The 26,275-nt window shown below is 39.0% G+C and overlaps 1 protein-coding gene across 1 annotated transcript in view; it reads left to right on the top strand.

Annotated features, from left to right (window-relative positions):
• HHLA1 (HERV-H LTR-associating 1) overlaps nt 1-5,825 on the top strand; it is a 62,823-nt gene extending 56,998 nt beyond the window's left edge. The window contains exon 15 of the mRNA XM_043980736.1: nt 5,782-5,825. Coding sequence (XP_043836671.1) covers nt 5,782-5,825 — 44 coding nt within the window. The remainder of the gene's footprint in view (nt 1-5,781) is intronic.
• Nucleotides 5,826-26,275: the final 20,450 nt, after the last annotated feature.

Raw genomic sequence — 26,275 nt, forward strand, 5'->3', positions numbered from 1 at the left:
TCAGGCTGATATGACAGAAAAAGGAAATGAGAAATGTTGGAGGAGATGTAGAAACATTGGGACATTAATGTCCTGTTGGTGGAGCTTTTAAGTGATCCAACCATTTTGGAGAGTAATTTGGACCTACATCCAAAAGGCTACCAAACTATGCATCAAAGAGCTATAAATTTGTGTATACCACTTGATCCAGAAATACCACTATTAGTTCTGTAAACCAAAGAAATCAAAGAAAAAGAAAAAAGATCCATATGTGCAAAACTATTTATAGTAACTGAGTTTTTTTGGTAGCAAAGAATTGGAAATTGAGGGGATGCCCATCCACTGGGGAATGGCTAAACAAGTTGTGATATATGATTGTGTTATAAGAATTGATGAGCAGGGTGGTTTCAGAAAAACCTGGGATTTATATGAGCTAATGCAAAGTGAAGTGAATAGAACTAGAAGATCGTTGAACACAATAATAGGAAAATTGTACAATGATCAACTATGAATGATAATTATTCCGATCAATAGAGTGATCCAAAACAATTCTGAAATACCATAAAAAGTGCTAACTTTGATGAAACTGATGCAATCTGAATGCAGATTTATGCAAACTTTTTTTTTAACTTTATCTTTTTTTTTTCTTTTGGCCCGTGCTTTCTTTTCAGCATGTTTAAAGTGGAGATATTTTTGCATGACTTCATATGTATTATCTATATCAAGTTGTTTACTTTCTCAATAAGGGAAAGAGAGAATTTGAAACGCGAAATTTTCTAAAAATTAATTTACATGTAATTGAGAAAAAATTAATAAATAAATAAATGAAAATATATTGGGGATGGGGGAATGAGGAGTATCCTAAACAAAATTAAAAGGGGGGGGCGGTTATTTGCTCCTACTTCTATCAAAATAATGAATTTCATCAACAACGGAAGAGGCTGCTCATATTATTACATTATCATTGCCATCAAATAGTGATTGAACCTATGATTTCATTAGTACAGGGAATTTCCCTGTACTAATGCAGATAGGTACCTTCTCTCTGACTTTAGGGAGTCTTAGAGAGCTTCCTGGAGCACTGAAAAGATAAGGGTTTTGCTCGGATCACATAGCCAATATATATGAGAGGCTGGACTTGAACCCACATATTCTTGGATCCAAGCTCAGCTCTCTTTCCTATGGCACAGTGGCTCTGAAAATAACAAAAAGAGCTAACCTTTATGGAGCATTTTAAGGTGTGCAAAGCACTTTACATACATTATCTCCTTTGATCTCATTTAAATGAGATTTTAATAAATAGGTAACTTAATTGAATGACCTGGAGATAAAAGGGATTCTTGACCAGAGGAAAAGAAGAATCTGAATAACCATACATTAGGGTTGTTGTAACAAGGATTCAGGCACCATAAGGAGTCCCCACTAAAGGACCTCTTCCAGCTCTAACATTCTGTGATTCCATTATTCTTCAAGCTCTCTTTTATTTCGGGCATGAATTTAATTGTTCAAGAAACATCTGCAATACACTCATTCAAAAGCAAGGCAACAAGAGGCCTAGAAAAAAATAGGGTCTTGCTGAAGGCCATTGTTCTTCCCAGTACTGCATACAACCTCTGCTCAATGATGTACCTGGAATGGAGTAGGTGCTTAATAAATGTTTGTTGACTTGACTTGAGTAGCTCCGAATTAGGGCAGAAATCAGTAATCACCAAACTGAAAACACATTTGGTCGAGGGGTGCCCTGATGTTATAAAGGAAATGGCATAATCAGGAAGTAGCAAAATCCTCTTTCAGTTTAAAAGCTCTGGGATGATGTTCCTCTGCCTGCATGGTCAATGACAACCCAGCCCTGGGTCCAAGTTGGAAACTTGTGCTCCCCCTCCACAATTCTCCATGCACACCAGAAGGCCTTGGGGTGTGTACCTAAAGATAAGAAGCCTGAGAAAGAAGTAGAAGCAAGGTGTCTCAGACTCCAGGAGCAGAGCAGGATTTCAGCTCCATCTTCTAGCCCAGTCTGAAGACTACAGAGGAAAAACCAGGGCAGAAATCCCAGACCAAAGGAGAACCTTCAGTTTTGTCACCCTGATCCGGGAAAGCTTCCTTGTTGATTGATTCCAAAAGCAATCTGCTATTGCTCAGACCCAAACTCAGGCCAGGAACTCATTAAGTTTAGCAAAACTGGGGAGAAAATGGATCTTTAATTAAATAAAAGACTTCCATTCATTCCCAATGAAAAGCCTGGAGCTGTATACAAACTTTGAAATTCAAATACAAGAGTTAAGAGAAATATAAAAAGGTGACTAAATAAGGATAAACTGCTTACATTATAATATGAAGAAATGACACTTATGTCCCTTCTGAATCTTATCATCTCTAGGAGTCATCAAGATATTCTAATTAGATAAAAGGCTCAGGAGTTGTTCTGTTATGTCTTGTTGATCTTAAAAGAAGAATAGAAAGAGAGTAAAATTTCACCTAGTGAAATGAACAGAACTAAGAAAATAATTTATACAATGACAACAATATGGTTAAGAAAGAATTAGGAACTCTGATCAGTGTAATTGCCAACCACAATTCCAGTGGATTAATGATGAAACATGCTACTTACCTCCTGATAAAGTGAAGAACTCAGAGTCTAGAATTATATTGATAGATAGACACAATACATATATATTATACACACACACACACACACACATATATATATATATATGCATATATATATAAACACACATACATATAGATGGCCAATGCAGAAATTTGTTTTGATTGACTATAGTTATTTATAAGACAGATTTTGTTTTTCTTTCATTCTCAATTGGTGGGGGGGAAATGTTGGATTGAAAGGAAGAGAATGTAGTCTTTTGCTGATGGAAAAAATAGAATATACCTTTTTTAAAAAGGAAAGAAGGGATGTGGGTGATGTTTAGTAGAAAGAATCAATAGAACTTAATAACTGATTAGATATTAGAGGTGACAGAGATGGAGTAAGAAAGATAACCCTAAGATTATGAAAATGGTAAACAATAGTGTTGCCATTCATGGAAATAGTGATGTCATAGGGAACAGGTTTGGGGGGAAATAATGAGCCTGATTTTGAACACTATGAAGTACTGAGAGGCATTTAGATAGATATGGCATATGGGGCATTTGGAGATACTGGTTTGCAGCTTAGAAGAGACATCAAGGATGGAGATTTAGATCTGGGAATCATCTGCATAGACTTTGTAGTTCGAACCACAGGAGTGAATGAGATAACCAAAGAAGACCATGTAGGAAGAAAAGAGAATACATCTTAGAACACAACTGTTAGTCAGGTTTGGGATATTAAGGAATGTAAAGCCTCATACTAAGTTTATATCACTCTGGCATTGGTTGATATCATACAATCCACTTTGATGGACATATTGATATGAGATGGATACAAGAGACATATATCCATCTACCTCATCACTACCTGCTGAGCCTCCATCTCTGCTTAGCATGGGTAAATATAGACTAGGCTTGTAACTGCACCAAAGAAGTCAGCTGTATCCAACCTAATCTCAACAAGGCGCAAGGCTATTAGGGGCCAAAAATATCTGAGGCTGGTAGTAGATAAAGGGAGCTAGTGTCTCTTAACAGTATATCAACTTAAAATAAGCAGATGGATTAATTGAAGGATTCTTGGAATTCCTTTAGAGTCATGAGCTGGTGGGTATTCACCAGTTGTACTAGTTGCCTCTTTTGGCCCTGTCTGGCCAGCCTGCATTCAGAACTTTAGGAAACAGCCACCTTATAGATTTGAGTAGAGGACAAAGAGTCAGTATAGGAGACCAAGGAAAGGAACAGTTAGAAAGATCAACACAAGCAACACAAATGATACTGAATCATCATTAGCTGACCATCTTTTTGTTTTGTTTTGTTTTGTTTTGTTTTTGGTGAGGCAATTGGGGTTAAGTGACTTGCCCAGGGTCACACAGCTGATAAGTGTTAAGTGTCTGAGGCCGTATTTGAACTCAGGTACTCCTGACTCCAGGGCTGGTGCTCTATTCACTGTGCCACTGACCATCTTTTTTTGATCATTCAGAAGGTTCTTCATTCTGAACCTCAATCATCATCATAAAGAACTACAGAATAAATGATTTTGGTTCCATGAGCTTTCTTCTTGGATTCTGGATAGATCAAACAAACCAGAAAGGATTTATTCAGCCCCTACTAGGAACTCAGGGTAGCTAATTGGCTCAATGGACGTATTGCCAGGCCTGGAGTTAGAAAAACTCATGTTCCTAAGTTCAAATCTGGCCTCAGACACTTACTAGCTGGGTGACCATGGGCAAATTACTTAACTTTGTCTGTCTCCGTTTTTTCTTCTGTAAAGTAAGCTGGAGAAGGAAGTGGCAAACCACTCCAGGATCTTTACTAAAAAACAAAACAAAACAAAACAAACAAACAAACAAAAACATAAATGGGGTCATGAAGAGTCAGACAAAACTGAAAAAAAAACAAATGAACAACAACAAACACTCTGGACTTTGCATTGCACTAAAGGCTGATGGGCGGGGCAGCTAGGTGGCCCAGTTAGGTGGCGCAGTGGATAGAGAACCAGCCCTGGAGTCAGGAGGACCTGAGTTCAAATCCAGCCTCAGACACTTAACACTTACTAGCTGTGTGACCCTGGGCAAGTCACTTAACCCCAATTGCCTCACTAAAAAAAAAAAAAAAAAGCTGATGGGCATTTACTATATCTGGAATTCTCATTTTAGTGGAAAGCTCTTGATAAGAGCAACCTTTAGAATGCTAAGAGTCTGGGAGAAGGGGAAAGAAAGGGAGGCCCTTGATCCTAGTTTCAGTCTAGATCACCCATAAAATCATCCTGAAAAGGGGTAATTTAGGACTAGAGCATTCCCAGTTGGATGATTCATGCTGAGCCAAAGCCTTAGTGTTCTACAGGAAGTGACCCAAGGATAATTAGCCCCTTCCTCAGTAGGTTCTCACTAAAGCATATTCCATTGGTATATACATGGAGGTAAACTTTGCTTTCCAGGGCTAATTAGGCTCTGGATTACCTCTTTGAATGATCCAATGTACTGATTATCTTCATGGCAACAGAATCTCAATCATAGATTTATAGCTAGAAGGGACTTTAAAGATTAGGTTTTAGAAAATTCCACCTTTTAAGTCATCTAGTCCAATACCCTCATTTTATGGAAGGAAAACTAAAGATCAGAGCAAAAAGTAACTTGGCCAAAGTCATAAAGCAATTGAGAAGTAAATAGGTGATGGAATAGATTGTGTGCTGGACCTGGAGTCGAGTAAAGCTGAGTTTAAATCCTGCCTCTGATACTTAGCAACTATATCATCCTAGGCATGTCACTTAACTTCCCAGGACTTCAGTTTCTTCATCTGTCAAATAGAGATAATAATGCATACGTCCTACAGATTTTAAAGGATGAAATGAATATATATGTGTGTATCTATATGTACGTGTATATGTGCATGCACATATGTCTGTAGATATGTATACATATATATACATATTTACATATGCATGTAAATGTGTATATGTGTATGTTGCTCTGCAAACCTTAAAATGCTACATAAATGGGAGCTATCATTATTAGTGGCAGAACCTAAGCTAATCCAGGCTACCTTACTTCTAAAACATAGCCCCTCTTTCACAATCCCCCTGCTTCAGTATGTGATGGATGGAGTACACTGAAGTCTGGCATCATTCCCAGTGTTACTGCAGTTAGGCACACTACATTTCTCTACACTACATTTCCATACCAGTGATTTTTTCCCTCCTCTTTTCTCTTTTAGCCTTAAAGCAAAAATGTCTTTCAAACATCTGCACATCTGTCTGAGGCCCCGAGGGAACCACTGAAGTAGAGCTCTGAATTCATTCCACCTCCTTGGCTGCTCTCCTTGTCCCACCAGCAAGATCACCACCAGGAACTGATTTGTTTTTTGCTGTTGTTGTTTTTTTTTTAATCAGTCCTTTGTTCTCACTTGCAGGTGTGTTTGATGTTAGGCCACTGTAGGCAGGGGGCACACAGATTAGAGATACAAAAAATGCTGTCTGACCTGTTTCATGTTCATAAACACATCAGTTATGGGTCTGTGGTAATCTTGGGCCCAGGAAAATCCGTTGGACCCAGAAGATAAATGTCAAAATGCCTAAGAAGGTAAATTCATCTCCACATTGGAAAGTCACATGTCAAGAAGCTTGTTGGTAGGAAAGAAATGCATTCCAGGGTTCACTAAAATCCTCTCAGTAGATTTCTCCTTTGTTTTATGTGAGTTAAGGAGACAAAACCCCAAGAAAATGGTACTGACCCTGGTCTGGTCCTTTAGTAAGATAAAATGTGTTTGAGAAGATATGAACCCCCTCCCCTTGACAGAAAGGGATCACCAGTGGCAGAATGCCACACATATTGTCAAATGGGATGATCATTGTAGCTTTCATTTTTGTTTGTTTATATGTTTAATTAGTCATTCTGGTTAGTAATCCAATTGATGAGGGACAGAGAGACAGAGAAAGAAAAGAGAAAACAGAGAGGTAGAGACAGATACAGAAAGACAGAGAGGAAGAAAAGAGAGTGGAAGACAGAGACAGAGACAGAGAGACAGAGTCAGAGAGACAGAGAGAGAAGAGAGAAAGGTAGGATGATTCACTGGATAGAAAGCTGGCCTCCAAAGCAGGAGATACGTATTTAAGCCCTGCCTGTGACACACAAATACTGGATGTTTGACCCTGGGAAAATCACTAACTTTTCACTGCTCTATGATACTGTCTACAACTCTAAAGGGCATAAAAGCCGAAGGGGCATCATTATCCAGGAATTATGTATGTCAACAAAATTGCAGGTCCTCTATCTCTGTATGTATAAACATATATAAATTTGTTGTCTCCTCTGTTGGAATATAAGCTACTGGAAGACAGGGCTGTTTAACCTTTTTCTTTATATTCCCAGAGTTTAGCATAATGCCTGACATATAGTAGGTATTAATAAATGCTTGTTGCTTGACTAATTGATTTGTTACAAAGTTGGATTCAATTCTGATATGGATTGATATATATCTGGAAATGACTGATATAAAAGCAAAAGTCATCAATAAAACTTTGTTTAAAGAAAAAGAAGGAAGGGAGTGAAGGAAGAGGGAAAAGAAAAAGGAAAGGGAAAGATAAAGTCTGCCTCTCTTACCCTAGTGTCTGGTACATTTTTTCAGTTGTTTTTCAGTTCAGTTTGACTCTTCATGACCCCATGTGGGGTTTTCTTGGCAAAGATAATGGAGTTGTTTTCCATTTCCTTCATCAGACTGGTACATAGTAGGTACTAAATAAATGCTTGTTCTTTGACTCCATATTGCCTTAAATTTGAAATCAAACTTAATCAATGGATTCTTGAATATTTGCCTTTCCATGAAAAAACCATATGGCACAGAGGAGGGGCTCTCAAAGGCAGCTTCAAAAGAAATCTTCAAAATATCCAAGATAAATCCAAGAATTGTGTGTGTGTGTGTGTGTGTGTGTGTGTGTGTGTGAAGAGAATAAATACCATACCAAGAATAAAAAAACTTCAGGGATGGAAGGTATATAAAAGATCATCCCTTTGTCCAACCCTATTCCCAATATATGAATCTTCTCTCCCATATCCCTGGTAGATAAATGGTCACTATACTCTTTGGGAAACCCTCCAGAAACAGGAAACTCACTGCTTTATAACACAGCCCCTTCTCCTGTTGGTATCATGAACTGTCAAATTTCTGCCTTTAAAGAAATAGAATTCTAATTCCCTGTAACTTCTAGATGTCAGTTTACCTTCGCTTGAATGGTTGAGTACATTTCATAACTCTTTAGAGCAAGAAGAGAAGCCACTTTTATCACATTAAGTGTTTTTCTGACAAAAACTGCAAAGTAGATAGTTATCCCTCTCTCAGGAAAGCAACTTGCTGAAGAGCACACCACCACTAAGCACTAGAACAGGAAAGAGAACCCAAGTCTCCAGTTCCCCAACACTTTTTTTTTGGAGGGCAGGGCAATGAGGGTTAAGTGACTTGCCCAGGGTCACACAGCTACTAAGTGTCAAGTGTCTGAGGTCGGATCTGAACTCAGATCCTCCTGAATCCAGGGTTGGTACTTTATCCACTGTGCCATGTAGCTGCCCCATTTCCAACACTTTAAAGAAGACTTGGCTCATATAGTAAGAAGCAGCAGGAACTTTAGAGGTCATTTATTCTAACTCCCTAGTTTTACAGATAAGAAAGTCAAGACCACAAAGGTTAAAGAACTTGCCCCAAATTATACTAACATTAAATAAAAGAACTGGAATTCAAATCTGGGTTCTTTGACTCAAATACTAGTGGTTGTTTCATTTCATCCTTGATGTTCTCATCAATATGTTCCCAAATCCTCAACCACTTTCCATTATTATTAAGTGGAGAAAGCCAAATTCTCCACTAACATAACAACCTATGGCTAAAGGCAAGGTTTTGGTTTTTTTTGTTTTGTTTTGTTTTGTTTTGTTTTTGTCTTGTTAATGCTCCTGAACAAAACCCTAGGGTCTATGTAAAAGTACTGACCCACAGAGAGAACCAGCAGCAATGTGGTGAAGCAGAAATGGCAAGGTATTTGGAATAAAAAAATTGGGGTTCAAATCCTGATTGTTAATACACTAACAAGTACTGCACATTACCCCTTTGGCTCTCAGTTTCCTCAGCTGTAAAATGGTGGACATTAGACCAAATAGTCTTATTGTCTCTAGTAGCCATTGATTTGAGAATGGCTTTATAAATAGCAGTGCATTGATGTATATTGCTGTGCTGTAAGAAACAACAAATATGATGTATTTTGAGAAGTATAGGAAGACTTGCATGAACTGATTCAGAGTAGAATAAGAAGGGTCAAGGAAATATTGACAAAACTGCAATTATGTAAATAAAAAGAACAGATAAAAAAGTGGCTTTTGTGTAATGTATTGACCAAACCTAGAAGTAAAATTGAGAAAGTTTGGAATAATTGTTCCATACTGAAATTCTTCTTGATCATACTAGTTATTCTGCTGTGTGTCATCAAGCCATTGATGTAGCATTGTTCATTTCAATTGAAAAAATTCCTGGAAGTCTCTAATGCCCCAAATAGCTCTTTGTCAATCTGATAACAACATAGAAAGTTCTCTTGTCTCCAAGCACGTTTATCCAAGACATAACAGAGAAAATTCATAGACTTTTTTTGGAGACTGGTTCTCCTTATCTTGCCTAGGCTGGAAGGACAGCAGCCACTCACAAGAACAATCTAACTACTGAGCATGGAAACTTTGATTTGCTTCATTTCCAACATATGGCCAGTTTGTCCATCCTCAAGCAGCTTGATGGTGCCAACTACTGGAGGCTCCCATATTGGTGCCAAATTTAGTATAGATAACCAATTGGCTTTAGCCAATTGTTAAAGCTCAGAAATCTTGAACTCATATAATCTCTCAGTCTCAGCCTCCCCCAGTAGCAGAGATTACAGGCATGTGTGACCATGCCCAGTTTTTTTCAAAACAAATGACATCTGCTTACTTTTGGTGATTCATATGGGTACAAATGATCCTTCCAAAAGGAAACCAGAAAAATACTACCTACCAATGATTATGAAGTCCTAGGCAATACAACATAGATGTTTTCTTCTGGGCTACCCATTGAAGATAAGAGATACATAAAAAAGCCAACTTCAGAGCCAAACAGTGGTTAAGATGATGTCTGAGAATGAGATTTGGATTTCTGGAACATGACTTAATATATGAATTCTTGCTTCCTGACCAAAGATGGAGTACCACTAACTAAAACTGGTAAGAATTTATTTGCCTATTGTCTTGCAAATCTAATAACTTTTAACTAAAAATCATCAGGAGTAGATTGGGGAATAAGTCAACAAATTATGGCATGTAAATGGAAAGGAATATTATCATGCCATAAAAAATCCTGAACGAATAGAAAGAATTCAGAGAAGAATAAGACAGACTTATATGAACTGATGCTTGGTGAAGCAAGTTAGATACAAGAAAATAACAACAAAAGTACAAAAACCTCCTGTAAAAAGCTATGACAACCCAGGATATTATGTAATTATAACGATAGACTTGACCTCAGGAAAGAAATGAGAAAATGCATCTCCCTCTTTTCCTTTCAAAAGGGTGTGGGGAATAGATATGGAAACTACATGTACTCTGAGACTCAGTTGATATAGTACTTAATTTTGTTAAGTTGATTTTTTTATTTTTATTTTTTTGTCAAAAGAGAAGGCAAAAGGGAAATACTCAGAACTAAAGTTGGTAAAAACAAAAGATCATTTTTTTAAAAAGAAAGATAAAGAAGGGAGGAAGAAAACTACATATATGCATATGCATATATATAGATAGATAGATATACTAAGCTAGAAACAATAGAAGCCATAATATAGGAAGAAAAAATAGGTCTAGAGACATCAAAAAGGCCATAGAGAAAATCTAAGAAAGGAATCAGAAGTAAAACTGATGACTTCAAATGACATGGATGTCTACAGTTTAGGCAGTAAGTAAAATGAAGTAGAAGACATAACACAAAAGAGATAATTTAATATTTCATGAGTATCATTGAGATTTTATTGGATGAGGCTTGGAATATGGCTCTGGATGAGGATACTTTATTCAAAATAAACTAAGATAGGAAAAAGTGAGATGATATGGCATAGGATACTAAGAAGTCATATTCATATAGAGAAATCTAAGAGCCAAGGTGAGGATACATGGTGGAAAATAGTTGGCTAAAAACTAATAGAGAAGGGGCAGCTAGGTGGTGCAGTGGATAAAGCACCAGCCTTGGGTTCAGGAGGACCTGAGTTCAAATCTGGCCTCCAACACTTGACACTTATGAGCTCTGTGACATGGGCAAGTCACTTAACCCTTATTGCCCTGCAAAAAAACCAAACAGACAAACAAAAAATTAATAGAGAAACAAATAGTTTTTCTATCTGTGTATACAAATAAAGGAGGAGGAAGAGAAAGGGCATTAGAATATACTACCAAAAGAACTGGGCTTTGCTTACAAGGTATTTACATAGTGAAATGGATAGAGTGAGTACTAGACCTGAAGTTAGAAACTCCCTGAGTTCAAATGTGGCCTCAAATACTTATTAGCTGTGTAACTCTGGGCAAGTCACTTAAATTCTGTTTGCCTTAGTTTCCTTAACTATAGAATGGGGATAATAAACGTGTCTGCCTTGCAGGATTGCTGTGAGGATCAAATGAAATATTATTTGTAAGAAAGCACTTAACCCAGTGCCTGGCACATAGTAGATGCTAGATAAATACTTTCCCCCATTCTACTCCTGACAAATATGCATACATAATAGAGATAGAAATAAGGGCTAGGTGGCTGGAGAACAAAAACCTTGCCTCTTTAGCTTTACCCTTTGTTCTTCAGATTCATTTGTGTGCTAAGAGAGGATTTGGGAAATATATACCTCTAAAAAATTAACAGAGGAACTAAATATCCACTCATACATAGAGATCTAAAAGAAAAGTCTGAATCCATATTGGGGACCCTCTACTCATTTTTTGTTAGGGTTGGGGGCCATAACTATAAAATTGTCAGCCTACCTTTATCAAGGCAAAGCTCTGTCCAGTATGAGTGGCCTTGAAGTAATGACACCAGAAGGTAGCAGCATGGAGCAATGTCCACTGGCCATCAGATCAAGACACAACTATGAGATTATGTGACCAGCAGCTACCACAAGACCAATGGGGAACCTGTGGAACACTGTGTCCAATAGAGACCATACCCAGCAGAAAACAGGCCCAATGAGAAGACATCAGTTATGCTGATACATCAGAAGTGTGAGTAGCCTAGCCACACATGTTTCCCACAATTTTACCCTTTAGGTGGGATCCCTATGCATACGTACTCTTTGCACTCATGCTATGTCAATTTATGAGAGAATATGACCTGATTTTATGGGGAAGAGATCTGTTGTTATTTTTTTTATTATGTGATTTAATTTGATGCCTTTCCCTTGAAATGCTTATGTCCTCAGGAGATACACATAACCTGAACACTTCAGTCATACACTATCAAAAATGCTGGGCACCCTGCAGCTCCAGAAGAGGGTCAATGGAGTGGGTATGTGGTACTTCTAATACACACACATCTTCCAGGAACAATGACATAGTCTTGGTACTGTACCTTCTGATATTTGTGGGAGAGGCATGGGACCAGTTGAAAAAGCCTACTCTCTAATTGTGGCTTCAGCTCAGAATAGCTCTGATAGAAACAAACAATAGTGCCCCATAAAACCAGGGCATATTCTGTCATAAAGAGACACAACATGAGTGGGAAGAGTAAGTATACTTAGGGATCCCATGTAATGGCCAAACTAGAGGGGAACAACAGGTCATTGTCAAGATCTTCAGCAAATGATGGAGTTCTGTTAAGAAATCTTGGTGTGGCTCCTCTTCTGGGGTAGAGCCAAGATGGTGGAGGAAAGGCAGTGAGCTCTTGAACTCATGACACAATCTCTCCAAAAAACATCCAAATAATTACATAGAACAATTCCTGGAGCAGCAAAACCCACAGAATTGCTGAAATCATCTTCCAACCAAGGACAGCTTGGAAGGTCAGAAGGAGGGAGCTGCTGTGCTGAGACAGGAGTGGAGCCCAAATCCACAGTCACCCTGACACAGATCCAGTCCCAGGAAGGACTTGCCAGAGAAGGAGACCCCCAGAGCCTCTGAGTCAGCTGAACCACCAGTGTCGTCTGGAACTAAGCTCACAGTCTGGTGAGAGGGCTGAGCCCTTGGAAGGGGGCAGATTACAGGGGTCTCTGCTGGTGCTGAGGCAGAACTTGGGTTTTTCACCCCTGCTGGGAACCAGGTGGTAGGCTCGAGTAGCAGTGGCCCAGGTGGGGGAAGGGCACAGGCTCATAGGAACTGACAACCACAGCACACAAAAGTGGTTGATTAGCAAGTTGGTCTGGGGTCATCTACAGACCAGGGAACAGGCCAGGTGAATGAAGGATCTACTCCTCCTTAAATCATACCATCTGGGACCTTCTGAAGCTTGGGACAGTGCAGCCTGGAAACAGTGCCCCACTTTAAGGAGCTAAAAGTCAAGTAAAAGAAACGCAAGATGAGCAGACAGAGAAAGGTGAGGACCATAGAAAGTTTCTTTAGTGACAAGGAAGATCGAGGTGCACCCTCAGAGGAAGATGTCAACATCAGGGCCCCTATATTTAAAGCTTCCAAGAAAAATACGAATTGGTCTCAGGCCATAAAGGCTCTCAAAAAGGACTTTGAAGATAAAGTTAGAGAGGTAGAGGAAAAATGGAAAGAGAAATGAGGGCAATGCAGGAAATACATGAGAAAAAAGTCAACAGCTTGAAAAGCCAAACTGACCAAATGGAAAAGGAGATGCAAAAGCTCTCTGATGAAAATAATTGCCTAAGAATTAGGATTAAACAAATGGAAGCTAGTGACTTTATGAGAAACCAAGACACAATAAAGCAAATCCAAATGAATAAAAAATAGAGGGTAATGTCAAATATTTTCTTGGAAAAACTGCTGACCTGGAAAATAGGTCCAGGAGAGATAATTTGAAAATTATTGGTCTACCTGAAAACCATGATCAAGGAAAGAGCTTAGACATCATCTTCCAAGAAATTGTCAGGAAAAATTGCCCTGATATTCTAGAAGCAGAAGGTAAAATAGAAATTGAAAGAATCCACTGATCACCTCCTGAAAGAGATCCCAAAAGGAAAACTCCCAGGAATATTATAGCCAAATTTCAGAGCTCTCAGGTCAAGGAGAAAATATTGCAAGCTGCCAAAAAGAAAGCATTCAAGTACTGTGGAGCCCCAGTCAGAATAGCACAAGATCTAGCAGCTTCTACATTAAAGGACAGAAGGGCATGGAATATGATATTCCAGAGGACAAAGGAATTGGGATTATAACCAAAAATCATGTATCCGGCAAAACATCATAATCTTTCAGGGGAAAAAATGGGACCTGAACTGAATGGAAAATTTGACTTTCAAATACAAGACCCGAGAGAACCATAAAAAAATGGAGTTGGGTGACATACCTGGGGTCATGCAGTGGGTGACTGTCTTGTGTCTGAGGCTGGGTTTTGGCTGGGATCTCCCTGGGTCCAGGGTGGATGCTTTGTCCACTGTGTCACCTAGCTGCCCCATGATGACATCTTTAGGGTTAAATTGAGGGGTGAGGGGAATGTACTGAGGGAGGGGGAAGGGCAGAGGTAGCATGGGGTGAAATCCCACGTGAAAGAAACAGGAAAGGGTTTATGGAGTGGGGGAAGAGATGGGGGAGGACCAGGGCAGTAAATGAATTTTAAACTCATCAGAATAGGCCCAAAGACCTTAATCTCATCAGAGTGGGCTCAAGGAGAGATTAACACACACACTCAATTGGGTGGAGTAATCTATCTAACCCCCCAGGAAAATAGAAGGGGAAGGGGATAAAGAGAGAGGGACAAAAGAAGGGAGGGCAGATTGGGGGAGGGGACAGACAGAAGCAAATCCCTTTTGAAGAGGGATAGGGTGAAAGAAGATAGATAATAGAGCAAATATCATGGGGAAGAGAATAGGATGGAGGAAAATATAATAATAAATTAAAAATTAAAATAATAATCTTAAAAAAGAGAAAAGGGGGAAAATTGTACCAAAAATATTTAAAGCAATTCTTTGTGGTGGCTAAAAATTGGGAATCAAGGGAATGTCCATCAATTGAGGAATGACTGAAGAAGCTGTGGTATATGATTGTAGTGGAATGGTATTGTGCTATAGGAAATGACAAACAGGACGATCCCAGAAAAACCTGGAAAGACTCATATGAACTGATGTATAGTGAAGTGAGCAGAACTGGGAGGACATTGTGCATAGTGTCAGGAGTATTGTTCGATGAGCAATTGTGAATGACAAGACAATGATCCAAGACAATCCCAAGCGACTAATGAAGCATACTATCCACCCCTATAGAAAGAACGAATAAAAAGAGCACTTGTGGATTGTCCATATATAACCTATATCAGATTGGTTGATGCCTTGTGGAAGGGTGAGAAAAGGTAGGTAGGGAGAAAAATTTGGAACTCTAAATCTTATGGAAATGAATGTTGAAAACTGCTCTTACATGTAACTGGAAAAAATTAAATAAATGTTTGTTGAAAAAAAATTCTTGGTGTGACAGGACCACACATGATAAGAGACTGATAGGAAGCCATCAAATACCAAGGGGTTGGAAGACTGTGCAACCTGACAATCTACAAGATTGCCCTGGATCCCAGGCAGTTCCCAACAAAGACAATTAATACCTCATAACTACCTATTGCTTACTAGGCATAGCTAGATTTCCTTGTGAACAGAATCAAAGCAGGGATGGAGAGTAGACCAAGAGGTCTCCAAAGGGACGAGACGCCTCCACCCCCTGTCAGTGGTCGAAAGACTGTCAGGGCTAGGTGATGGTTTAGAAGATAAAGTCTCAGATGGAGATGAAACTAGGTATGGTTGCTGGCTACCCAGGATAGGTGGGGCAATATTAACCGAAAACAGAGAAAAGACAGAGCTGCCCAATTATTACCCTGAAACTCTGTAAGAGGATAACCTTTGAAGAAGAAAAGCCAAAATGAAAACAGCTAATTAGCAAATTGATACTTAAGTGAGGAGATCAAAGAGAGCAATTAGATGTCCTTGATGAATTCAGATCACAAGCCCAAGAAAATTACATCCCTAAGTACTAGTAGAATTGTCATATGAGATTTCTGGATTATTTTTGGTGATATTTTTAAGACTGTTTGACATAAGAGAAGTACTGAAGGCCTAGAGAAGGGCAAATACTATCCTTATTTTTTCATTTCCCTTTATTTTTTGTGGGACAATGAGGGTTAAGTGACTTGTTAAGCCCCACAACTAGTAAGTGTCAAGTGCCTGAGGACAAATTTGAACTCAGGTCCTCCTGAATCTAGGGCCCATGCTTACCTAGCTGCCTCATACTGTCCTGATTTTAAAAGGGGAAAAAAAATGTAAAAGATCTTGATAAGCTTTGAATATTGTGCTAAATTTAAGATTAATTTCAATAGGGATAAATATTATGTCTTACACTTGATTTCAAAAAATAAACTTCTGAGGTAGAATGCAGAGGAGGCATAATTAGAAGTTTAGAAAAAAATCTTAGAGTCTTAGTGAACTTGTAATATCAAGAGAGGTATAGCTTTTGGAATAAGGAAATGATAGTCCCCTGGTCAGTGTCCAAGTATACTCTAGTGTTCGTTTCGGAGCCCCACATTTTCAGAAGGACATTGATAGGCAGAACAATATTCAAATAAGGTCAATCAGGATAAAAGAAAGCTTGGAGCCTATGCCACTTAAAGACTGGTTAAACAAAGTGTAGTTGTTTATCCTGACAAGATAAGACCAAGGAGTAACATGATAACTATCTTTAAGTGCTTGAAAGGCCTAACATATGAAAAGGGATCTGCCCTTGACCCTCAAGCACAGACCTAGGAGCAATATGTAGGTTAAGCCCAAATTTAAATTTGATCTAAAGAAAAATGCTTTGGCAATTAGAGCTACCCGACAGTGGAACAGCTGACATAGTGAGTAGTGGAAGGTCTTATTCAAGATCTTCAAGCAAAGGTTGACAGCAGTTATTCTTTTTCAATTCTGAATTCTGTGGTTCCTTCCAGACAATAACTGATCATGAGAGCGGGACTGTCAACAGCACCACTATGGGAAGTTCCTCAAGGGGAGCTATGGCCATTTCAGTGGGTAACCCTCTCAGTTCAAATCTGACCTCTGAGACTTGCTATTTAGGCAACCTTGGGCATTAATTAACCTCCCTCCCCCTCAGTTTCCTCATCTCATAATGAGTTTAGACTAAAGGATCTTTTAACGTTGCTTCCAACTCTACATCTATGATCCTATAAAATGAAACTAAAAATTATGAAATTAAGTTTATATTGAACACAATACTGGCGATAATTGCAACTCTGCACTAATTCTTACAATGAACAAAGATCAAATGTTGATTTGTGGGGAGTATAATTTTTTAAATGAAATTACATGCACTGATAAAAATACCTAATTAGCTATAAACTAAAGAGAAATGTTAATTAGAGAAGATTTGGGAATTAAAAGACCCAGATTTGAACTTCAGCTCTGCCACATAACTCCCAGTACAACCTTGGGCCGGTCTAATTACCTTTTGGAAACCTTTAGTTTCCTCATCCCTTAAAGGGGGGGCAGGGAGACTTGGCTGAATGATATCTAAGATTCCTTTTAAATCAGTGCTTCTATGATAGCACAATACTACAGTCTTTACTTGACTTTGAATTCTGCTGTATGATCAAAGACAGGATCATCATTACAAAAATATTTGAGGGGTTCATTACATTCATATCATTCTCTTCTGAAATGCCTACTGACAATCAGGAAGAAATTGATCAGACAAAAACTGGACAGGATGGTCTTGGAAATGTTAGTGTTAAGTAAGAATAGTAGTCATTAATTGTGTAAGTGGTGAGTTCATGAATATATTCATTTTACAACGTCCCTCAGTAACTTTCTGGGGAGGCAGTATAGCAGACTGGTTTCTGAGGCAGGAAAATCTGAGTTCAAATTCTTCCAGTAAAATGCACTGGCCAGTTACTTCACCTTTCAATCCCTTGAACAACGTCCTACGACCATAAATTGCCAGAAAGTTGTTGACCTGCTGATTGGTAGAGGTTCTCTTATTTATACATAGGGTGTTCCCTATATGAATCAGCAATTCTGAAACAATTCCATATTCAAACAAAATGCAACCTCAGAACTTTGAGGACTCAAATAATGAGTAACCGATATCTGTATATATTTATACACATATACCTTATTCTAATACAAGGTTTTCTGACTAAAATAATACAAATAATACAACATTTAAATGTTTATATGTAAACACACATGAAATTCATTGGTCCGATTCATCTACTTTTAATTACTACTAGTAAAATATACCTCTAAACAAGAGAAATTATCAATTGTATTTCCTCAAACTTTGGATTAAGCACCAGCATGTGCTCAACACTGTTCTAATTACTTAATTAATATCATCTTAATTACTTAATTAATATCATCTCCTTTGATCCTCACAACAACCCTGGGAAGTAGGTGTCATTATTCTTATTTGACAGTGCCTTGCCCAGGGATCACGCACCAGTTGACTACATGAGGCCTGAACTTAGATGGTCTTGACTCTCTAGACCTGCCACCTGATTGCCCTCATTTAACAGAAAAAAAAGTAGTTTAACAGAAAAGAAGGAAAGATCTTTTTAACAAAGTAAACTAAATAAAAAAATCACAGAGATTGTGGTTTTCTGAAGGTTATTTTTTCCCTTTCGCTACGAGTGGAGGGAGAGGCATTTCACTCATGATCAGTTTCACTCTTTGAGCAATGAATGGATATATGAATGAATGAACAAATAAATAGATAGATAAATGGATGGATGGATGAATGAATGAATGAAAAAGTAAGAATGAATTCAATGAGGAAAGTTCTTCATAAAGATGCACACCCAGGAGCACAAATTTTTATAAAAATTAGGATGATAAAAATATGTATTTTTCATAAACTTCCCTTCTTGGTTCTTACTGAGAAGTGAACTCAGATTTTTCAAAGGAAAGCAGCCTCTTCCCTTAGTGGTCAGAAGGGGAAGGGACCATAGTTAGCCACTTTCTCAGCTGATTATCTCTGATTGTCAGAAGGCTATTATTAGCCACTCCACTCTGAGCTGAGTTGAGCAACTAAAAATTTATTGTGAAAGAGAGAAAAGAAAGTAGGACATAACATATGCATTTCACTGCTTTAAAAAAAAAAAGGCTGGGGGGCAGCTAGGTGGTGCAGTGGATAAAGCACTGGCCCTGGATTCAGGAGTACCTGAGTTCAAATCCGGCCTCAGACACTTGACACATACTAGCTGTGTGACCCTGGGCAAGTCACTTAACCCCCATTGCCCCGCAAAAATAAAAAAAGGCTGGGGGCCTTTACAGTGTGAGGGTAAGAGGGCATTATTATAAAATATCTAATTGAAGAAAAACATATGAACTAGTGAAACTTTTCCCATTCCCTCAGGACCCATCATCTTGTCCTTGAATTAAAATCTTATCCACTCTGTGGGGTTAAGAATTTAAATCCATGCAGAGTAAATATATACATGCATATTCACGTACATGTAGCATATTTATGTATGTATATATTGTATGCATTTATGGTTATATATAGATAGAGATAGGGATATGGATATAGGTAGATAGAGATATGGATAGAGATACAAATACAGATTAGATATAGGTATGGATATGAATATAGACACAGATACAGACATATAGATACAGATCAGATATGATATAAATATGGATGTGGATAGATAGTGATATAGCTAATCTGGGAGTCTTATATCTATGAGTTGGATAAACAGACAAATTAAAAGGGCTAGGTAACAACCAACTAATACAAGAGGATAAATTCAGGAAAATTCATTAACAACAAACCCTTTCAAATGCCTGTGTCCTAAGCTAAAATACCAAACCTTTCAATCTCTAGGTACTGAAGTTTGAGTCTAGCCTAGTCACAGACCTCAGCTCTGCTGAGCACTAAAAGTGGCAAAACTTGTTGTCTGGGTCACCTTTGTTGATCACCTCAGGCACACTGAGGGATTGGTCACCACCCCTCCCATAGGAGATGGATATGATCATCCAGGACAGAAGGAGGGTGGTTCCATCAAGTCTCAAGCCAGGATCAGCAGGAGAGAAGGAATCTCCTGCAACTGAGTCAGTCCAGCTGCCTCTGTGTTATTTGCCTGACCTCAGTGAGGTGGGGGGGGGGAGCCCTTAAAAGCCACAAAATCTTTCAACATCCAAGAGACCTCTGTTGGGATGTGAAACACCGTAACATTATTTTCCTCTGCTTTACCCTTCTCCCCCAAGAATACCAAGCATCCTTGTAAAAACCCCCTCTTCCTAGAGAATCATTGTAAAGACTACGTCTTCCAAGAGTGTCCTCTTGCTCCAAATGCAGATTCCAGAGAAGCTCTTTGCAACCAAAGATACCTATTCGTGCAAGTTTTGCTTTCAAATTGACACAAACAGTGGTATTTTGCAGGACTGGCTATTATACTAACAGCCCAAGAACTGATTTTTATGTATTTTCTGAAGTAATGTTTTATCTAGAACTGACATCTAATCATAGTGAGAATATAAGCCTCTTCTAAAGCTTTAAGACCTTTAAGAACTGACTTACACATAGGCAGAATAAGTGACATCAATATTCTATGACTTGAGAGATACTGAAAGACTTAACTCAAAATCCATGCTCCTGCCAGCCAGCTACAGGACTTTAACCTTTTATTTTTTGAGAGTCATAGAATCAATATTGGAAGGAAAACCCAACGTTCCTCTGGACTAACTCATATAAGTCATAATCAAAGAGACTCTTCAACAATACTCCCAATTAATGGTTATCTAGAATGCTTAAATATCAGTGCTGTAGAAATACATCAATACCTAAGGAAACCCATTCCCTTTTGGACAGCCCCTCCCCCCCACCCCCAGTTATTAGAAAGTGTTTTCCTTGCATGGAACTGAAAACTGCCTCCCTATAATTTATTCCCTAAGTCAAGTGGACTTTGTCTCCAGGCATATCCTGTTTATCTGCAAGCATGTTTTGGGAAGGGGTTAATACATTAACACTTGGAGTTTAGTTCCTTAGTTTCTAGTTGTCCCCTGGGAAGGCTGAGAGCAACACCCCAAGTGAATGGGACATAGGACTGGTAAATTTTGATGTGACAAGGCTAGGTCAGAGGTGGGAAGAAAGGGAAGAAAAGGGAGAAAAGGGAATAAGTAACATCTGAGGATATTATGAAAATGAAGAGCTGTTCTTTTGGAAATGAAGGTATGGCAGGTAGGTGGCACAGTGCATAATAGTGCTGGGCCTGGGGTCAGGAAGATCTGAGTTCAAATCCTGCCTCAGGCATTTACTAGTTGGGTGACCTTGGGCAAGTCACTTAACCTGTTTCCTCATATGTAAAATAGAGACAATAATTGCATCTACTTCACAGGGCTCTTATGAGCATCAAATGAGAAAATGTGTACAGTGCTTTGCAAACCTTTAAGCTCAATATCAATGCTAGCTATTTTTATTTTTTGTACATTAAATGAATTTTCTTAAATCAAATCCTCTTGTCTTACTAACATTACTTCAGAGATATTTTGTCCTTATTTTTAGTTTCTGAAGAATTCAAAATTAATATCTTTGTGAACAAACACTTGAGTGCACTAGGAAAGCTGCCTGTTTAAAGAAACACTGTATTTATAAAGGAGAAAAGTCTCACTAGTTTGGTAAATCCTGGTTTTCTTTAAAGGGATCTTTAAGGGATCTTTGATAAAAGAAAACGGTGTCTGAACATTGAGTCACACTGCTCTCCAGTCCTTTGCTGCTGTCAACAGAGCCTGGTATGCACAGGCCATCCCTACTCAATAACAACTGGTATCAGATGCAGCCAGCTGTGGATGAGGCAGCTGAAGGAAGAATGGGGACATGTTGTGTGGCTTTCATCCGGCTTTAATCACTGAGCAGTTCCTTTGCTAAACCCGAGTCATATCTCTGGGGTTCAAAGCCTTGAAGGAAGGTAGAGAACAGACAATCGATTGTTTTCTAATTAGTGGCAGGGTAACTGAACAGGGGTCCTGCTGGCCAATGTCCTATGCAGGTGAGCATCTTAATATAGAGCCCTGAGTGTTTAAGTCTGGATTATCCTGTCCCCTCCCTCCAATTATGTTTTGACATTTCATGAACAGTTTCACTCACAAATGAGAAGGGGCTGTTGGCTCGAGGGTAATCACTTCAACTGGAGGTAGGGAGTATAAATCACTTAGTCCTCTCTTTGTTCATAGCCATTATCATTCATCCAACTGAACTGGAAGAAGACCGCTTGGGTAAGTGTTCTTTATCCATGTGCTACTGTTGGGTGTAGATATGATGGGTGAGTAGGGGTGGAGGGGGAATGGGGACATCTCAATATGGAGATGGGTAAAACACTTGCTAAGCTCTTATTACTGTGTGGCAGGCTCCGTGCTATAACTAAACTTTAATAATGTACCTGAGGTTCCAAAGAATTGTAAGCATCTTATTCTATAGGGCCCAGAGCCAACAGAAGCTAATGAATCCCCTTTTCAATTCTACCCTCTATGCCCCGCTGAACGAAAGGTTCTTGCAATATGTCTCTGTCTCCATTTGTGTCTCTGTGCATATGGGCAGGAGACAAAGACAATAACTCAGACATCATCACAGCAAGCCCTTTAGGTAGGTGGAAACAACTCCAATTTCTATAGTCTTTAAAGTTATGAAAGCACTGCCCTCCCAACAAACCTCTTAGGTGGGTAGTATGAGTTTGCTGATCCCTTTCTTGCAGATGATGAAACAAGATCAGAAAAGTTAAATCACTTGTTCAAGGTGACACAGCCAGGGGTTGATGAGGCCAAGATCTGAACTCAGCTATCACTGGACCCCAAGTCCAGCATTCTTTCTGTCATACCACCCTAGCTCTGTAAGTAATGGTGAAGAAGCCAGGAAATGAGAGTTACTTCCATTTACGTAGCATTCACCATCCTGTGAGACAAGTAGAGTAAAAATTATCATTCCCATTTCATAGATGGGGAAACAAAGACTTTAAGAGATCAAGTGCCTTGCCCAAGGTCACTCAGTAAGCATCTGAGTTAGGAATTAAACTGAGGTCTCTGGCCTCCCAGGCCAGTGCTCTTTCTACTATGCCGTGGTGCCTGTGGAGGAAGGCTTATTTTACAAACAGGGGCATTCAAAATGATTGCATTGGTACTTTGACATATCAGTTCCTCTATCTAAGTATTTGAAGGCCCTGTTAAGGAACCTCTTCATTATGATCAGAAGAGCTGGATCTCCTTGGATCTGTTCTTCTTGTTTGCCTTTCCTTTGACTCCTCCTCATCATGTATCTCCATCCCTCGAAGATAACATTGACAGGAAAAGAAGAGGGTCGGTATAGCAGTGAGAAGTGAAGAAAACTACATCCCTTTGCCTTGGTGATGGTGGGAAGCTGTGGCATCTTCATGGGCTGGTTCAGTGGTATGAGCCTCAAGGCCTTTTAAAGAATTATACTGGAATCAAAGATATCTTCATCCTCCTCACTTCCTCCTGGGCTAAGTCATTAGCATAGCCTGCCACTTAAAATAGTAAGTGAAAGCAGGGGAGAAGAGCAGCGTGGGTTAATCAGAGAGAAATGAATGATAAGCAGAATAGTGATACAGGACGTGTGGAAACCCAGGGACTGCCAGAACCAATTAAACACTGAGAAAAGGAAAGAATTTTTTGGGGGGAGGCAATGTCAGGGGGTGCAATATCAGGAAGAGATGAATTGCTTTTGTATCTAGTTAGTCAACAATCATTAAGAATATGCCAGGCACTGTGCTAAGTGCTAGAAATACAAATAAAAGCAACAGCCTGATGTCTTCTTTCATGGAGCTCACGTTTCAATGTGGGGAGACAACATGCAAATATGTGTAACTATACAGGATACATACAGAGGAGATGGAAAGTAATCTCAAAAGGCATGGAAAGGTAGGGGACAGGCCTAAGAAGGTGGGATTAGAGCCATCTTAAATCCAGGAGTTAGAGGTGAGGAGAGAAAGAGAGAGCATGGGAGACATGGAAAATAGCCAGTGAAAAGGCATGGGATTCAAAATTGTCTTGTCTAAGGAGCAGGAGATATCTCAGTGTGGTTGGGTTTTAAACTGCAAAGAGAAGTAAAATTTAAGAAGACTGAAAAAATAGGAAAAGACTGGGTTGAAGGCTTTTAAGTGGCAGATGAAGGATTTTTATTTGATCCTTGAGGTGACAGGGAGATCCTAGAGTTTAAGTAAGGGGTTGGCATGACCAGAACAGCTACACTTTAGAGAAATTACTTTGCCAACTGAATGGAGGATGAATTAGGGCAGGGAAAGACCAGAGGCAAGGAGATCAGTTAGGAGGATTAGGCAATAGTCTAAGCAATGAGGGTGTGTACAGGGGTGAAGTAAGTGGAGAGAAGGGAACTTCTATAACAGATACTGTGAAGGTAAAATGACAGGATTTGACAATGTATGTGTGAGGTGAGTGAAAGCCAGGAGTCAAGAATGATGCCACAGTTTCAAGCCTATGGGATTAGAAGAATCATCATGCCCTTGAAGTCCAAAATGAAGGATTGGGGTGGGGTGGGGTGGAGATAATGTTTTAGAGTTTAAGATACCTCTGAGCCATCCAGTTCTAGTTATACAAGAGATGGGAATGTGGAGTTCGAGCTCAGGAGAAAAACTTGGCTGAATATATAGACCAAGGAATTGTCTGCATCACTAATTGAGATAATACAAAGGGAGAAGATCAGAAAGTCCAGGACAAAGTGTTAGGGAACACCTGGGGTTAGTGATTTTGATGAAAATCCATTAATGAAACTGACAAGATAGGATGGATAGAAGGAGAATCAGGAGAGAGCAGTGTCAGGAAAACCAAGGGAGGAGTGAGTTAATTAGTGATTGACAGTGTCAAAATTATAGAGAGGCCAAGAAGGATGAGGACTGAGAAAAGACCATTAGATTTGTCAATTAGAATATATCTGGTGACTTTGAGTCACCATTTTATTCATTATAAACCTAAAATCCTTGTTATTATACATTTAAAAGTAGGAGGAGATAGACGGAAGACTCACTGGTCTCATTAACTTTGTCTTAATAAGATGGATAGAGGTAGAGGAAGCATCTATATGGTGCAATGGATAGAATGTTGGGCCTAAAGTCAGGAAGACTCATCTTCTTGAGTTCAAATCTGACCTCAGACACTTACTAGCTGTGTGACCTTGAGCAAGTCACTTAACACCATTTGACTCAGTTTCTTCATCTGTAAAATGAGCTGGGAAAGGAAATGGCAAACCACTCCAGTATCTTTGCCAAGAAAATCCCATGGATTGAGTTGGACGTGATTGAATAGCAACAACAAGAGGTATAACAAAACACACAATGGTCTGAGAAACAGTAGGCCTGGGCTAAGTCTTGGCTCTTATCCTTATTAGCTGTGTGACTGGCCAAACCAGTTAACCTTTTTGGACCTTAATGCTGTACTATCCAAGAGAGGGGGAACTGAATAAGAGATTCATTAAGGATTCTTACACATTTTACAATTCTAAAGTCTCTTACAACTCTAACATTTTTTAATTTAAAAGTTTCACTTGGTAGAATTTATGTAACTGAGGAATTAAATATTCCAATTCTGGTATTACCAATAATCTTGGAATTAAGTAGGTCCAACTCTGGTAGGTGTCCTATTTTCTCCTTGGTAGAATATTTCCCACAGCACTGGTGTCTTCAGATTCCCTTGAAACTACTTATACTCCCTAGCAGAGGAGAACATTCTCACGGTATCAGGAATCCCGTGCTTTCTATCCGTTGAACTCACTTGATAAGACAGGTTTGATGTCTTAGGAAGTTCTTTGCTTGTCAACCTCAAAAGATCCAGGGGACATGTCATTATCAGGTCTGAATCTCTGCTGAATACATGAAAATTTTGTCTCTGAAGATTTATCCACATTTTATGGCTATCAAGGTACTATCAATATATTGTGTCAGAATGAAATATTTTCAGTTCCCTGCAACAGTGATTATAAAAACAAACAAAAAAACCCCCCAAAAAATGCTAGGAACTAAAAGAGACCTTGAGCAAAAGAATATATTACATCTGGAAGAAATTTTATACCATAATGTTAAACCTGGAATGAAACTTAGAGATTATCTAGTCCAATCCTTATTTGAGAGATGAAGAAATTTTCTCTTAAAAATCCTAACATTTTAATAGCAAATTAAAGTTTGCTAAGTACTTTCCTTCCAAGAACCATGGGAGCTGCAAGTGTTGCTGTCCCCATGTTATGGATAAGGAAGTTGAGGCTCAGTATCTGATTCTGAATCCAAGTCCTGCATTCTAGCTCCTACGGCAGGAGCTTTGGGAGAAGAGAAACGCCTTTCTGAAGGTCACGTGGTACCTGAATAGCAGAGATCCAGGACTGGAACACAGGCTTCTGAAATGCAGTCAAGTGCTCTTTTCACTGACCTATACTGCCTTCCACTGACAAAGGTTTCCTGTATGTATTTGGTTTGCATACTTAGTAGTATCTGTTGAATTGAATTGAATTGAGATGAGCAAGTATTCTTCCTCATGTTCATTCAACAGGTCGCTAATTCATTTCTTATTCTTTGG

Source organism: Dromiciops gliroides, chromosome 1, assembly GCF_019393635.1.
Source record: "Dromiciops gliroides isolate mDroGli1 chromosome 1, mDroGli1.pri, whole genome shotgun sequence".
NCBI classification, from domain to species: Eukaryota; Metazoa; Chordata; class Mammalia; order Microbiotheria; family Microbiotheriidae; genus Dromiciops; species Dromiciops gliroides.